The sequence below is a fragment of the Lepidochelys kempii genome, chromosome 3 (genome assembly GCF_965140285.1).
Source record: "Lepidochelys kempii isolate rLepKem1 chromosome 3, rLepKem1.hap1, whole genome shotgun sequence".
In the NCBI taxonomy this organism is placed as follows: Eukaryota; Metazoa; Chordata; order Testudines; family Cheloniidae; genus Lepidochelys; species Lepidochelys kempii.
In genome coordinates, this window is record NC_136382.1 from 161309749 (window position 1) to 161326086 (window position 16338).

Below are 16338 nucleotides of genomic sequence, written 5' to 3' on the forward strand. Positions count from 1 at the left end.
CAGGTGGGGAGCCTGTAACCTGAGCCCCCCCACCACACACACACTCAGAGTTGAAGTCCTTGGGCGTTGGCCCCGAGCAGTGGGGCTTTGGCTTCAGCCTTGGGCCCCAGCAAGGCTAATTCCAGCCCTTGGCAATCCCATTAAAATGGGGTCCCGACGTACAGTTTGAGAACTGCTGGTTTAGACACAACAAATCCTGCATCTTGGAAGGGGGTTAGACTAAATCAGTGGTTCTCAAACTTTTGTACTGCTGACCCCTTTCAGACAGCAAGCCTCTGAGTGCACCCCCCCACTATAAATGTAAAACACTTTTTAATATATTTAACACCATTATAAATGCTGGAGGCAAAGCAAGGTTTGAGGTGGAGACTGACAGCTCATGACCCCCATGTAATAAGTTCGCAGCCCCCTGAGAGGTCCCAACCCCCTGTTTGAGAACCCCTGAGCTATATGACCCTTGCAGTCCCTTTTAACCCAATGATTCTATATACTTAATGCATCTTTTTCCACAGTTAATGAAATTATTCACGTGTAAAGTTAAGTGCATGTACATTTTCAGTATTGGGGCCTCACTTAGGCCATGTCTACACTAGCACTTATGTAAGCAAAACTTTTGTCATTCAGAAGTGTGAAAAAAAACACCCCGAGTAACAAATTTTGCCAGCATAAGCACTCACCTCCACAGCACTATGTCACCGGGAGATGCTCTCCCACCAACAAAGCTACTGCTGCTCATTGAGCTGGATTTATTATGTTGATGGGAGAGCTCTCTCCCATCAATACGGTGTCCAGTTAAGTCTACACTTAAGACTTATTCACACAATGTCACAGCAGCATAGCTACAAGTGCTTTAGTACAGACACTACCTACAACACCAACAGGAGAATCCCTCCCATCCTCGTAGGCAATCCACCGCCCTGAGAGGTGGTAGCTAGGTTGATGGACAAAGTCATAAGTTGACCTAGTACAGGCTACACAAAGTTAGGTCATCTTAGCTATATCTCACAGGGGTATGGACCTCTGACAGACTTAGCTATGCCAATATAAGTTCTCAGTGTAGACTAGCCCTTATCCTGTACTGTACACACTCCAGTTTAACTACATGCTGCTACTGTATCTTGGCTTTTTAGCATTTAATTTGGTTTTATATTAAATCTAATCATACTTATAGGACAATCACTTACCTAAGTGATCAGAGTAACCCTACTTTGCACTGAATAGCTCCCTGTTAATAAATAAAGGAGGTGTATACCTATTTTTTACAGAAATTACAGAGTTATATCATAGCACATGAAAACAGCCACCTAACCTGAAGAGGAGCTCTGTGTAGCTCGAAAGCTTGTCTCTCTCACCAACAACAGCCGGTCCAATTAAAGCTGTTACCTCACCCACCTTGCCTCTCTCATGTCCTGAGACGGACATGGCTACAAACAACGCCACACATAACCTTGCTGTAACCCTTGTCCCCTCTCTCCCCCACCGTCAGCAGTAAAAAAGTGGGGCTTTTTCCTTATCTCACAAGCCGGGCCCCGGCCCTAGCGCTGTACGAGGCAACAGATCCAGGCTCAGGCAGGAGTCCAGGGCTGGCTCTGCGTTACCCAGTGCCAGCGTCTGCGGTCACAGCAGGCCCCGAATCACATCCAAGCCCCGCAGCGCGGAGTCACACGGGAGCCCGGTCCCGCGTCAGAGGGCCGCGCCCAGCGGGGTTGCGCTGGACACGCCAGCGAGGACCGGACACGCCCCGCGCGGCTGGGGCCGGGGCTGAGCTGAGCCCAGCTTCAGCCTGCCCGGGCTGCCGGCGCCTCCCCCGCTAGAGCCGCCCCGCAGCCTGGCTCGGCTGCGGCTCCTGCCTACTGGCCCCTCCCCCATTCACTGAGGGAGCGGGCGCCGCCACAAGGGAGGCGGCGGGAGGGGCCCGCACGCACCGCACCGGCCGCGGCTCTCAGCGCGCGCGAACACCCAGGCGCACGCGCCGATCCCTCCGTCAGTCACAGGCAGCTTCCCCACTCCCGACTCCGCCGCCGGCCCCAACACCGCGCGTGCGCATCAATTCGGCGGCTCCGCCCCGTGGGTCAAAGTCACGCGTTAGCGCGTGTTCAGAGCGGCCTCTCGGCACCCGCTTTTAAACCGCAATGTCGCCGAAACGGCGCGCGGCCATGTGAGTAGACCCCGGATAGACTCGGTTGCGCAAATTCCCCCGTGGCCGCCTCCCTGGAGCCGTGCGGAAACGTCCGTTGGGAGCGGCCCAACCAGGAGGGAGGGTGGGGCGCTTCGGGCCCTTTGCCCTGCGGGGCCAGGGGTGAAAGGGCCGGGCTTGGGCGGATCCCTGGCTCCTGTTTAGTGGGCTTAGCTGCAGTGGCTCTGCACAGCCCTGGGCTGAAAGCGGAGAATCCCGTGACTCCCGGAGCTGGGGAGTTAAGGCCAGTGAAAAAACCATGAGTTGGCAACCCTGGGGTGGCCTTGGGCATTAGGCACTGACCTGGGCCTCAAGAGTTCTCGATTTAGCTACTGGCTCTGTCAGGGGCCCCCTGTGTGATTTGGGTAAGCCAGTCTCTGTGCCTCAGTTTCCCATTTGTAAAGTGATGCTCTTGTAATAAAACTACTCTGCTTCCCTATCCCCTCTCTTATAAGACTTTAAAGAAACGGTACATATCTTCATTATTTCATGTGTGTCAATTTTTTTCAGGTGTAAAAGTTTTCCTCGCACTTTAAAGACATGGACAGTTTTGTTGAACAACTGAAAAGGGGGACAGAGGAAGAGTTTACAGAAGAGTCTGCATGGGATGGGTCTGCAGTAAACACCACAAGCAGTTCACTTCCGGCTATCTATTTACCTTTACTCCCACGGTACCTTCTGCATCCAAGTAAGTGTAATTCTCTGTTGACTGCTTATCCTTACTAGCACATGCTGGTAAATAACATAGTAGTATTAGAGATGTCACTGCCGCTGAACTCACTGGGAGTTGAGGGCTCTCCCACAGTACAGGACTGGGAGGTGGGAGTGCCATAAAGATGCTATCACTGCTTTCTGTGTCTTGACACAGACCTGACTGTACCCAATTTAAAAAAAAATGCCACGTTGCGAACTTCTAACATCTTTAATGCTACTATGTTAATAGTATACAGTACCTGGCTCCTTAGCCAGGATTGAGGCCTCTATTAGCTTCTAATACAAATACTTAGTAAAAATAGAGAATGGGTCAAAACCAAAACTTTAGAACAGAAATCTTCTATATTTTGAGAGAGTCTGGATCTGAATTTTGCAGCATGGACCCATCTCAAGGGCAGTAGTGTACAATGAATGACCCTTGTGTAATTCCAAAATTTCCTTAACTCAAACAGGTGAGAGTGCCATTTAACTTTGCATTTATAGCCCTTGCTATGGTCTTTTGCTCCTCTGCTATTTTTCAGACAATATGTTTCTCTGAATAACTTCAGATCCACACAGGTGAAGATAGCTTTCCATAGCTTCCAAGGCAGATATAGTTTAAGAACAAAACATACTGGGTGGCCATACTGGGTCAGACCAATGTTCCATTCAACCCAGTAGCCTGTCTTCTGACAGTGGCAGGTGCTAGATAGTTCAGAGGGAGCAAACAGAACAGGTGAATCCTGTTAAATTGAGTGATCCATCCAATACCTTTTACTGGATGACAGGGGAACACCCAGAGCATGTTTGTTTAGGTGAGCTGCATTCATACTGGTGAGCAGTTTTAAGAGCTTGCAGCTTGCAGGGTTGAGTCCCTGATCATCTTGGCCAATAACCATTGATGGACCTATCGTCCATGAACTTCTTTTTTTGAACCCAGTTATGCTCTTGGCCTTCACTGTGCTCCCTGGCAACGAGTTCCACAGGTTGGTTGATCATTGTGTGAAGAAGTACTTCCTTATTTTTGTTTTAAACCTGCTGCATGTTGATTTCAGTGGGTGGCCTCTGGTTCTTGTATTATGGGCAGGGGTAAATAACACTTCCCTATTCGCTTTCTCCGCTCCCTTCATGATTTTATAGACTTCTACTGTATCCCCCTTAAGTCATTTCTTTTCTAAAATGAACAGTGCCAGTCTTATTAATCTCTCCTTACATGGAAGCTATTCCATACCCCTAGTCATTTTTTATTTCCCTTCTTTGCACTTTTTCCAATTCTGATATATCTTTTTTGAGATAGGAGAACCAGAATTGAATGCAGTATTCCAGGTGTGGATGACTGACGGATTTTTGTAGTTGCATTATAATATTTTTTGCCTTATCTATCCCTTTCCTAATGATTCCTAACATTCTGTTAGTTTTTTTAACTGCTGCTGCATATAGAACAGATGTTTTCGGAGTACTATCCACGATGACTCCAAGATCTGTTTCTTGAGTGGTAACAGCTAATTTAGACTCCTTCATTGTGTGTGTAGTTGGGATTATATTTTCTGATGTGCATTACTTTGTACTTATCAGCATTGGATTTTATCTGCCATTTTGTTGCCCAGTCACCCAGTTTTGTGAGATCCCTTTTGTAACACTTCACAGTCAGCTTTGGACTTTAACCCATCTTCAGTAATTTTGAATCATTGGAAAATTTGTCACCTCACTGTTTACCCCCTTTTCCAGATAATTTATGAGTATGTTGAACAGCAATGGTTGCAGTACAAATCTTTGGGGACCCTGCTGTTTACCTCTCTCCACTGTTAAAACTGACTATTTATTCCTACCCTTTGTTTCCTGTCTTTTAACTGGTTACTGATCCACGAGAAGATCTTTCATCTTATCCCGTGGCTGCTTACTTTGGTGTGGGACCTTGTCAAAGTCTTTCTGAAAGTCCAAGTACAGTGGCTCAACGTGTTTGTTGACCCACTGAAAGAATTCTAATAGATTGGTGAGACATGATTTCTCTTACAAAAGCTGTATTGACTCTTTCCCAGCATAGTGAGTTCATCTATGTGTCTGAGAATTCTGGTCTTTACCATACTTTTAACAAATTTGCATGGTACTGAAGTTAGGCTTGCTACATTGTAATTTCCAGGATTGCCTCTGGAGCCTTTTTTTAAAAATCAACATTACATTAGCTCACCACCAGGCAGCAGGTACAGCGACTGATTTAAGCCATATGTTACATACTAGAGTTAGTAGTTCTTAAATTTCATATTTGAGTTCCTTTGGAACTCTTGGGTGAATGCCATCTGGTCCTGGTGACTTATTACAGTTTAATTGATCAATTAGTTCCAAAACCTCCTCTACTGATGTGTCAGTCTGGATCAATTCCTCAGATTCATCACCTAAAAAAAAGGCTTAGGTGTGGGAATCTCCCTCGCATCCTCTGCAGTGAAGACCAGTGCAAAGAATGACAGGTTTCAGAGAAGTTGGTTAGTCTCTAAGGTGCCATAAGTACTCCTTTTCTTGGTGCAAAGAATTTGTTGCAACAGTCTTGTTTACCTTGAGTGCTCCCTTAGCACCTCCAACATCCGGTGGCCCCACTGATTGTTTGGCAGGCTTTCTGCTTCTGATGGACTTAAAACAAATTTTGCTGTTAAGTTTTTGTCTATCCTAGTTGCTCTTCAAAGGTTTTTTTGGCCTGCCTAATTATATTTTTATACTTGACTTAACAGCGTTTATGCTCCTTTATATTTTCCTCAGTAGGATTTGACTCCCAATTTTTAAAAAAAGAAAAGGAGTACTTGTGGCACCTTAGAGACTAACCAATTTATTTGAGCATAAGCTTTCGTGAGCTTCCGATGAAGTGAAGTGTCACGAAAGCTTATGCTCAAATAAATTGGTTAGTCTCTAGGAGTGCCACAAGTACTTCTTTTCTTTTTGCGAATACAGACTAACACGGCTGTTACTCTGAAACCAATTTTTAAAGGATGTCTTTTTGCCTGTAACTGCCTCTTTTACTTTGTTGTTTAGCAATGATGACTTTTTTTTTATTTGGGATATACATTTAGTTTGAGCCTCTATTGTGGTGTTTTTAAATAGTTTCCATGCAGCTTGTAGGCATTTCGTTCTTGTGACTGTTCCTTTTAATTTCTGTTTAACTAGCTTCCTTATTTTTGTGTCATTTCACTTTTTGAAGTTACTTGCTACTGTGATGGGTTTCTTTAGTATTTTCCCCTCTACAAGCGTTTACATTTAACTTCATTATGGTCGCTATTATTGCGCGGTTCAGCTATATTCACCTCTTGGACCAGATCCTGTGCTCCACTTAAGACTTTCCCCTTGTGGGTTCCTGGCCTAGCTGTTCCAAGAAGCAGTCATTAACGGTTTCTAGAAATTTGATCTCACATCTTTTTATCTTGCATCCCATCCTGAGGTGACATATATCCAGTCAGTAGGGGATAGTTGAAATCCCCCATTACTATTGGTTTTTCTGTTTTTTGTAGCCTCTCTAATCTCCCTGAGCATTTCACAATCGCCATCACGATCAGATGGTCCGTAGTATATTTCTACTATACTCTCATTATTTAAGCATGAAATTGTTATCCACAGAGATTCTATGGTAGTGTTTGATTCATTTTAGATTTTTACTGTATTTGACTCTATGCTTTATTTCATGGGATAGTGCCACTCCCACACCAGTATGATCTGCTATGTCATTCCCGTATGTTTTGTACCCTGGTATCACCATGTCCCATTGATTATCATCATTCCACCAAGTTTCTTTGATACCTTATATCAGAGGTGGGCAAACTTTTTGGGTTGAGGGCCACATCTGGGTGGGGAAATTGTATGCAGGGCCAAGGCAGGGGGCTGGGGTGCAGGAGGGAGTGTGGGTTGTGGGAGGGGGTGCAGTGTGCAGGAACGGGCTCAGGGCAAGGGACTGGGGCAGAGGAGGGGTGCGGAGTGTATGAGTGGGCTCAGGGAAGGGGGTTGGGGTGCAGGAGGGGTGCAGAGTGCAGGAGGAGGCTCAGGGGTGCGGACTGCGGGAGGGAGCTCAGGGCAGGGGGTTGGGGTGCAGAGTGCAGGAGGAGGCTCAGGGGCGTGGACTGTGGGAGGGAGCTCAGGGCAGGGGGTTGGGGTGCAGGAGGGGTGCGGAGTGTGACGGGGCTCAGGGCAGGGAGTTGGGGTGCATGGGGCTCAGGGCAGGGAGTTGGGGGGCGGGGTGCAGGAGGGGTTTGGGTTCTGGCCCGGAGCCGATTACCAAAAGCGGCTCCAGGGTGGCAGTGGCGCACACTGGGGTCAGGGCAGGCTCCCTGAATGCTTGCCCTGGCCCCACGCTGCGCCGCTCTGGGAAGCAGCCGGAACCACGTCCCTGCACGGCCCCTTGGAGAAGTAGGGTCACAGGGCTCTGCACCCTGCCCTTGCCACGCCTCCAGGTACCTCCCCCGAAGCTCCCATTGGCCGCAGTTCCCCTTTCCCGGCCAACAGGAGCTGCAGGGGGGGACGGTGCCTGGAGGCAAGGGCAATGCACGAACACCTCTGGCGCCTCCCAGGGCCCCAGGGACGTGGTGCCGGCCGCTTCTGAGAGTGGCGCGGGGCCTGTGGCACCACGGGGGGCAATCCCGTGGGCCAGATCCAAAGACCCAAAGGGCAGATCCAGCCCGTGGGCCATAGTTGCCCACCCCCGCCTTATATCAATATCCTTGTTTACAGCTGGGCATTCAGTTTCGCCCATCCTAGTATTTAGACTTCTAGCATTTGTATACAAGCACTTATAAAATTTGTCAGTGTTTAGTTGTCTGCCTTCATGTGACATAATTGAAAGGGATGGTGTCTTTGACTGTTTCTCTTCATTTCCCACCTGTTCTTTATCAACTTCTATTCTCTCCTCTTTATTAAGATATAGACCATCCCCTTTAATTAATCCTCCCCTAAGGTATGTTTCTGTTCGAACCGGGTGCTCCACACCTCTGCACCTGTTGGTTTTTCCCCAGCTCTTAGTTTGAAAACTCCTTCGTAACCTTTTTAATTTTACATGCCAGCAATCTGGTTCCATTTTAGTTTAGATGGAGCCCATCCTTCCTGTGTAGGCTTCTCCTTTCCCAAAAGGTTCCCCTGTTCCTAATAAACTGAAATCCCTCCTCTGAACACCACTGTCTCATCCACGCATTAAGACCCTGCAGTTCTGCCTGTCTAACTGGCCCTGCATGTGGAATTGGAAGCATTTCAGAGAATGGTACCTTGAAGGTCTTGGACTTTAATCTCTTACCTATCAGACTAAATTTGGTTTCCAGGACCTCTCTCCTACCTTCCTTATGTCAGTGGTACCTGACCACTGGCTCCTCCCTAGCGCTGCTCTTATATCTATGTAGAGGTCCACAACCTATGCCCCTGGCAGGCATTTCACCTTGCAGTTCTCCTGGTGCAAATCAAACCCATCTATGTTTCTAATAACTGAATTCCCCATGACTGTTACCTGCCTCTCCCTATAACTGGGGTTCCCTGTCCTTGGAGATGTATCCTCCGTGTGAGAGGATAACATGACATCATCTGGAAGGAGGATCCCAACGATGGGATTGTTTCTCTCCACTCCACCTTGATGTTCTCCTTCCTCAAGACTTTCATCCTCAGCACAGAGGCTGTCAGACTAGGGGTGGGACTGCTTTATTGGGTCCCTGAAATTCTCACCTGTGTATCTCCCCGTCTCCCTTAGCTCTTTCAGTTCAGCCATGCTAGTCTCAAGAGTCCGTATTCAGTCTCTGAGGGCCATGAGCTGCTTGCTCTGAATAGACGTATATGCCACCAGTCCATAAGGCAGGTAATCATAAATGCTGCAATCAGTGCAGTATAGTGGATACCCCCACTCTGCTGCTGGACTTCTGTCAGCATTATTTCTACTCTTTCAGGGTTTTTGATTGTTTTGGGAGGGGGGGAGTGCTGATCTCCGTTTAGCGTATGTTAGGTGTATCTGGCTTTTATGCTCCTTCTCTAAACTCCTGTGTTTGCTGCTTCTGTTCACTAGCTTCTCTGTTCATTTAGGAGCTGGTTTTTTAAATCCCTGTTCTCCCTGAGTTTTTCCTACCCCCTTGTCAAGGGATCCGAAAGGGATTAAGGATCAAAGGATGGAAGACTAGAGCCTTGTTATTGGCAAAGATATAGATACTAAAGTAACAGCTGTGCTGTTTTGTTTTTGTTTTGTTTTGTTTTTTAAAGATCACAGTCAGTAGTTAGCCACTAACCTTATTTTTTCAGCAACCAGAGGTCGAAAGTCAACAGAATTTCAGGAGACTAAGAAAGCTTGTTTAAATTACATTCAGGATGCCCTGCTACAACACCAGTGGCAGAGGGCTGCGGAATTCATGACTAACTATTTGGAAACATTGGAGAATACTTCTGCTGAACAACGGATGGCTGCCCCAGAGGCAAGTACAAAGGAAAAATCAGTACGCTTTTCCTTAGTTGATGGAAATAATTTAAAGGGGTATCTGGGATAATCCAGGACCCATACTGATGCTTTGTTTATGTAAAATATAAATCCCTAAAACTTCACAAAAGTCTAATTGTGTCAAAGATGTTTTCATAATTTTCAGGTGTCACCTCTCATCTGTTTGCACAACAGATAAGAACATGGGCCCAAATATGAATAAATAGGCCACATGTCACACCAGTAGCATGTTCCACTTAAAATACAAAAAGAAGTACTTGTGGCACCTTAGAGACTAACCAATTTATTTGAGCATAAGCTTTCGTGAGCTACAGCTCACTTCATCGGATGCATACTGTGGAAAGTGTAGAAGATCTTTTTATATACACACAAAGCATGAAAAAATACCTCCTCCCACCCCACTCTCCTGCTGGTAATAGCTTATCTAAAGTGATCACTCTCCTTACAATGTGTATGATGATCAAGTTGGGCCATTTCCAGCACAAATCCAGGTTTTCTCACCCTAACCCTAACCCCCCCCCCCCCACACACACACACACTTTAGATAAGCTATTACCAGCAGGAGAGTGGGGTGGGAGGAGGTATTTTTTCATGCTTTGTGTGTCTATATAAAAAGATCTTCTACACTTTCCACAGTATGCATCGGATGAAGTGAGCTGTAGCTCACAAAAGCTTATGCTCAGATAAATTGGTTAGTCTCTAAGGTGCCACAAGTACTCCTTTTCTTTTTGCGAATACAGACTAACACAGCTGTTACTCTGAAACTTAAAATACAGGTTTTCATAATCTCATTCTGAAACAGAGAAATAAGCACATTTGCCACTGGGTTCCCCTACATATTGGTGTCCATTTGAAAACTGCATCTTGTTTTTAGTTCTCCACCATCTTTCTCCAGTACTGCATGAACCTTTTTGCTAGTCCCTTCACAGCTTCCTCTGTGCATCTCAACAGATGGAAAGGGTAGTAAATTACATTGACAAACAGCCATTTAAAAAAATAAATTCAATGCAGAGATCATTGGATGCTGCCAGTTTGTTGGAATTGCTGATCTAATTCTGTAGACAAATCTTGATCACAGAGATATTTGGGGGAGGGGAGGGTGTGTCCGGATGGAGGGGATGTATTTCAATTTACAATTCATCTAATTATCCTTACATTTGTTGTATCAAGGTAACATGAGCTACCTACACCCTACATTTTAGTGGGGTAACATGAAAGGAAAATTTCTTGTTTGCTTGAGTTGTTGTCAGTCCATGGCAGGCACCTTCTGGCTTCTATATATCGTTTTGGTGTGTTTTGTTGAAGTATGGGATTTTGATGACCACTTGTGAAGTTTCCATTGCATTTAAACTTTATTTTCACTTTTACTACATGCCGGTATATTTTACTATAGCAGCAAATAATACACAATATTTTCTATTTGCAATTTAAACCACACATAATATGGTTAAATATAACGGCCATAGTGCAGTGATGAGAGACTAATGCTGTTCTGGCTGTTGTGTGCAGTGTGTTTTCACTTCTGAAATTTTAATTCTTTTGGGATTTTTTTTTTCTCCGTTGGCAGGTGATTTGGAGAATAGGAACTGAAATTTTGTGCCATCATTCCAAGAGCAGCGTTGAAGAGTTCAACTATTTTGCTGAGCAGATGAAAAATCTAGGAGTGAAAAAGTATTTAGGGGTGAGGATAGCCTTAAAGGGACACTACAGACTTAAATCATGCTTCTCTCTGAAAATTTTACCTTCTGGTATTACAAGCAACTCTTAAGAAACTCTTAACAATATTATCTCTGATAGTTAGTTAGTATCACTGATTATAGAATCAAGAGACCGCACCTCAGATTTATGTAATGGCATTATTTTTTCATCCCATTCCTTATATAGCCTAACGTCTTGTTTGCTTTTTTTGACTGTAGCTGCACATTCTGCTGAAGTCTTCATTGAGCTGTCCACAGGTCCCTTTCCTAAGTTGATAGTTAATTTAGAACCATGTCATGTATATGGATAGCCTGTAATTTTTTTCCTTCCAATGTGTATTACTTTGCAGTTATCAATATTGAGGTTCCGTTACCATCATGTTACCTGTTCACCTGGCTTAGTCAGGTCTTGTTGTAGCTCCTCACAATCTGCCTTGATCCTGGTTAATCTAAATAACTTGGTCATCTACAAATTTTGCTGCCTAATTCCTTCCCCCCTTTCCAGATTCATAATACATATACAAAACACAAGACTAGTCAGGAACTTTGAGATACTTTTCTGTAAGTCTTTTGTTATGATTAAATTTTTCCATTTAGTCCTACTCTTTGCTTTATCTCCTTGCCAATTTGTGATTCATGACAATATTATTTTTTATTGCCATACCACTGAGGAGCCCTAGTCATGGAACAGGACCCAATTATGTTAAGTGCTGTACAAACACAGAACTTGAAGAGAATCCCTGCCCCCAAAGGTTTGGTTCGACTCCCATGCCATGTCTAATTAGTTTCTTTACTAGACTTTCGTTAAGGACCTTTTCAAAGGCCTTTTCAAAGTCTGAATAAATAATCATCTGATTCTCCTCTATATACTACTTTATCAACCTGTTAAAAGAATTGTAATAGATTAGTGAGACACGATTTTCCTTTGTTGAATCTGTGCTGGTTAGGGCACCATCATATTGTGATCTTACAGATGTTTTCTTGTTCTAGTTTATTGTGTTAAACCAATTTGACATTTACAGATGCAAGGTTTACTGGTATGATTCACCAGATGGCCACCATTTCCTTTTAAGAAAAAAACAAACAAAAAAACAAACCCTCTGTATTTTTTAAATTACAGCACTTGCAATCTCCTGTGTTTTCAGGATTTTATTTTGTTCAAAATTTCCCAGAGTTTATTACAGAAATTAAAAAGTGGGTGAAAATCAGTGCAAAAATTAACCTCAGTTTTCTGGGGAAATATCAGAGTTAATATTGGGATGGGAGGACAGAAAAAAAAATCAACCAATAGAGAATCATCAGGGTATTGTAAGTAAAAGCAGTTTAATGCTGTGACTTATTTTGTGAACTGTACATTACCAGTACATAAACGTGTGTGTCTCTGTCTGTATCTTCCCCAACGCTGCCTTACTTTAACAGACAGCTTCTCATTTACACTTAGACAGATTTATTAACAAAAACACATCGACCTAATGTAACGTGTTGGATTTGTTTAACATAATTAGTATTTTCATGTATTTGTTCAAAATTCAGGTGAAAAGCAGTTTAATAAAAAAGCATTTATAAAACCTGGGAAACTTTTGGTAAAAATCAGTAAACTGAAAATGAAGGGCCTTTTATAATTCTCTGGAATAGTGGCTGTTTTTAGTGAGGGATTGGATATTTTTGCTAACAGCTCAACCACTTCATACTTAAGCTCCTTCAGAGGTGTTGGATGTATACCATCTGGCTTGTGACTTATTGCTTTATAAACTGCTTGTCCTAGCACTACTTCTTTTGACACCTCCATTGCTGACAGTACCTCGTATTTATTACCACAAAAGAGCAGGTCTGGGATATGTCTCCCCAGCATCATCCTCTATGGTGAAGACTGATGCAAAAAATCATTTAGTTTCTCAGCAATGTCCACACTTACCTATATCCATACATTTTTCTCTCTCCTTTTCCTAATATTGTATTTATCTCTAACACGTTCTCCAGATACATCATGTGAATGAAAGAATCTATGCAAAATAACTAGGGCTGTTAGTCACAGTTAACTCACGTGATTAACTAAAAAAAATTAATCGCGCTTTTACGATAGAATACCAATTGAAATTTACTAAATATTTTTGGATGGTTTTTCTACATTTTCAATATTGATTTCAGTTACAACACAGAACACAAAGTGCACAGTGCTCACTTTATATTTTTGATTACAAATATTTGCACTGTAAAAATGATAAAAGAAATAGTATTTTTCAGTTCACCTCATACAAGTACTGCAGTGCAATCTATTGTGAAAGTGTAACTTACAAATACAAATTTTTTTTTTTTTTTGTTATGTAACTCCACTCAAAAACAAAACCATGTAAAACTTTAGCGCCTACAAGTCCACTCAGTCCTACTTTTTTGGTCAGCCAATCACTTGGACAAACAAGGTTGGTTACAATTTGCAGGAGATAATGCTGCCTGCTTCTTATTTAGAATGTCACCTGAAAGTGAGAACAGGCATTCACATGGCACTTTTGTAGCTGGCGTTGTAAGGTATTTAAGTGCCAGATATGCTGAACATTTGTGTGCCCCTCCCATCCTTTGGCCACCATTCCAGAGGACATGCTTCCATGCTGATAATGCTCCTTAAAAATAATAATAATAATGCATCAATTAAATTTGTGACTGTACTCCATGGGTGGAGAATTGTATGTCTCCTCTGTTTTACCTGCATTCTGCATATATTTCATGTTATAGCAGTCTCAGAGAAAGAACACTTTCACAGCAGATTTGACAAAATGCAAAGAAGGTACCAGTGTGAGATTTCTAAAAATAGCTATAGACCCAAGGTTTAAGAATCTGAAGTGCCGTTGAAAATCTGAGAGGGACGAGGTGTGGAGCATGCTTTTAGAAGTCTTAAAATAGCAACACTCTGATGCAGAAACTACAGAACCCAAACCACCAAAAAAGAAAATGAATGTTTGTTGGTGGCATCTGACAGATGAAAATGAACATGAGTCAGTCCTCACTGCTTTGGATCATTATCAAGCTGAACCCATCAGCAGCATGGAAACATGTTCTCTGGAATGGTGGTGGAAGCATGAAAGGACATATGACTCTGTAGTGCATCTGGCATGTAAATATCTTGCAATGCCAGCTACAACAGTGCCATGTGAATGCCTATTCTCACTTTCAGGTGACATTGTAAACAAGAAGCAGGCAGCATTCTCTCCTGCAAATTGTAACCAGCCTTGTTTTTCTGAGTGATTGGCTGACCAAAGAGTAGGACTGAGTGTACTTGTAGGCTCTAAAATTTTACATGGTTTATTTTTGAATGCAGTTTTTTTGTACATAATTCTACATTTGTAAGTTCAACTTTTGTGATAAAGAGATTGCACTACAGTATTTGTATGAGGTGAATTGAAAAATACTATTTTTGTTTTTTACAGTGCAAATACTTGTAATTTGTTTAACAGCGTGGTTAATTGCGATTAATTTTTTTAATTGCTTGATAGCCCTAAAAATAACTTCTAATTAAAATATTCCAATTCAGTCACAGTTCTAATTAAAATGTATTTAGACTATGTTGTATTGATGCCAATAATATGGCTCTTTTTTTCAGGTGTACGGTTAGGAGGTAAAATTGCAGTGTGCTGTCAGGACAGTCTGATCTGTATGACATAAAATTCAGTATTATAAATTGTGTAAATTGTTGTAGGTCTGTTTAGAGCATGTCTTTCACCTCCTGTGTAATGGACTGATAGATGATGCCTACCAAAACCTGTCCCTGGCAGAAGGCTGGAGGTATGGAGAACAAACAATTGCTCAGGATAAAGAATTGAAACTCATTCAAGCTTACAAGGGGCTGCTGGACTACTATAACTGGGCCAAAAAAAGAAAAGCCGTGTTAGAGCTTGGTGAGTACCAGTGCTGCATTCTTTAGATAAAAGGAGCTGTTCAGCTTAGTCATTCTCATAAGTCACTGTGGCTTGCAGATGATTCTTAAAGGAGGAAACATTGGTGGTGAACGCTGCATTCAGTCTGATTGCTTGCAGCAGAGAACTTTTAAAATTCTGACGCACGCTTTTTATTTAAAAATAAAATGCGTTCATCCATTGGATCTGCAAGGTCTCCTCCAGAAGAACTGTTCTGAGTGGAGGACAAGAACCTTGGCTGCCTTCTCAGTGAGAAAAATCTGAATTTCTGGGTGTAATTTTCTATTTACTTCATGATAAACTCGATCTGATTGAGGCCAGGTTTATAGTGGCAGTGTCTTGGCTTCCTGAGAAATCACCTCCGTGTACCACCATGGGAATGGAGATCAGCTGGGACATAGGAGCTAACAGTCCCCACATTTAAATGAGGAAAAGGGGAAGCTGGCTCGTGTTCACAAGGGCAAGCCCTTGACTCTGGAATTCCTTTCTCATGCTTTTTCATGCCAGATAGTTGGGGGAGGAGGTGGAAAGTCACACTGGAATCTTGTTTGACATTTGTTTAAAAAGTCATTTGTTGTATCTATGTGCCCTGAAACTTTTGCAAGAAGTCATATTTATTATAAGCCAAATTTAAAATTAAAGTTAGATGAAAATCCAAGCTCAGGATCCTGGTCATCTAAAAAGGTTGTGTGAGCCCTTAATTCCTCTTACATTCAGCAACTGAGAGTTTTATCTGAATGAAAATTATAAATATTACCTATAAAAATACTTTCTTCTTAAGAGAAACACCATTTATTTTAGATTTTTGCAAGTAGACATTAAAAAACCACCTACCTGAAGCTCCGTGTCCTTGAAAATATTCTAAAACTATACTACTAAAGAGACTTGTCAATTACTGAGTTCAGATAACTTGGCAACAGCATAAATGAGTCTCAAAGATCTTTGGTTCCTAATGGAGAATACTTAATCAAAGGAGTTCCATCAGAAAACTTTTTTGTTTATAGGTAGTCTTTTCTGCATGTCAGCTGCCTGCCATATATGCATATTTAGAAGCTGACTTTCATATTTAATTGTTAATTCTTTAGTTTATTACCTTTGTAGAGCTGACAGGATTACATGTATTATTTGAATAAAATGGACATTTATTTTATTTACCTATTTTGCTGTAACAGAAAATGAAGCTTCAGATAATTTAGTCAGACTGTCATGTCTATAAGGCAAGATCCGTAAGATTTGTATAATTTGTATAAGTTATTATTTGATAATTAACTTAATTGCCAAAACACCCACACCACAAGACTAGTTAGCTCCACAGTTCATTTAACTGTGGGTGGGTGGGTGGGGGGAGGTGAGGCAGGAAGATGGTTACTAATATTTTTCAGCTAAGATCTAATCCTCCCAAACCGAGCTCCTTAAATCTCTATTCAG

At 42.7% G+C, this 16338-nt stretch overlaps 1 protein-coding gene across 4 annotated transcripts in view; it reads left to right on the forward strand.

Annotated features, from left to right (window-relative positions):
• Positions 1–1753: 1753 nt before the first annotated feature.
• Positions 1754–16338, forward strand: part of TAF1A (TATA-box binding protein associated factor, RNA polymerase I subunit A) — a 29446-nt gene continuing 14861 nt past the window's right edge. The window contains exons 1-5 of one of the 4 annotated variants that reach the window (XM_073338820.2): positions 1754–2158; positions 2687–2864; positions 9113–9282; positions 10873–10986; positions 14694–14892. In XM_073338820.2, coding sequence (XP_073194921.1) covers positions 2717–2864; positions 9113–9282; positions 10873–10986; positions 14694–14892 — 631 coding nt within the window. In that variant the 5' untranslated portion in view covers positions 1754–2158; positions 2687–2716. Of the gene's footprint in view, positions 2159–2390; positions 2542–2686; positions 2865–9112; positions 9283–10872; positions 10987–14693; positions 14893–16338 lie in introns of those variants that run through there. The other 3 variants (XM_073338818.2, XM_073338819.2, XM_073338821.1) reach the window with 3 other exon arrangements.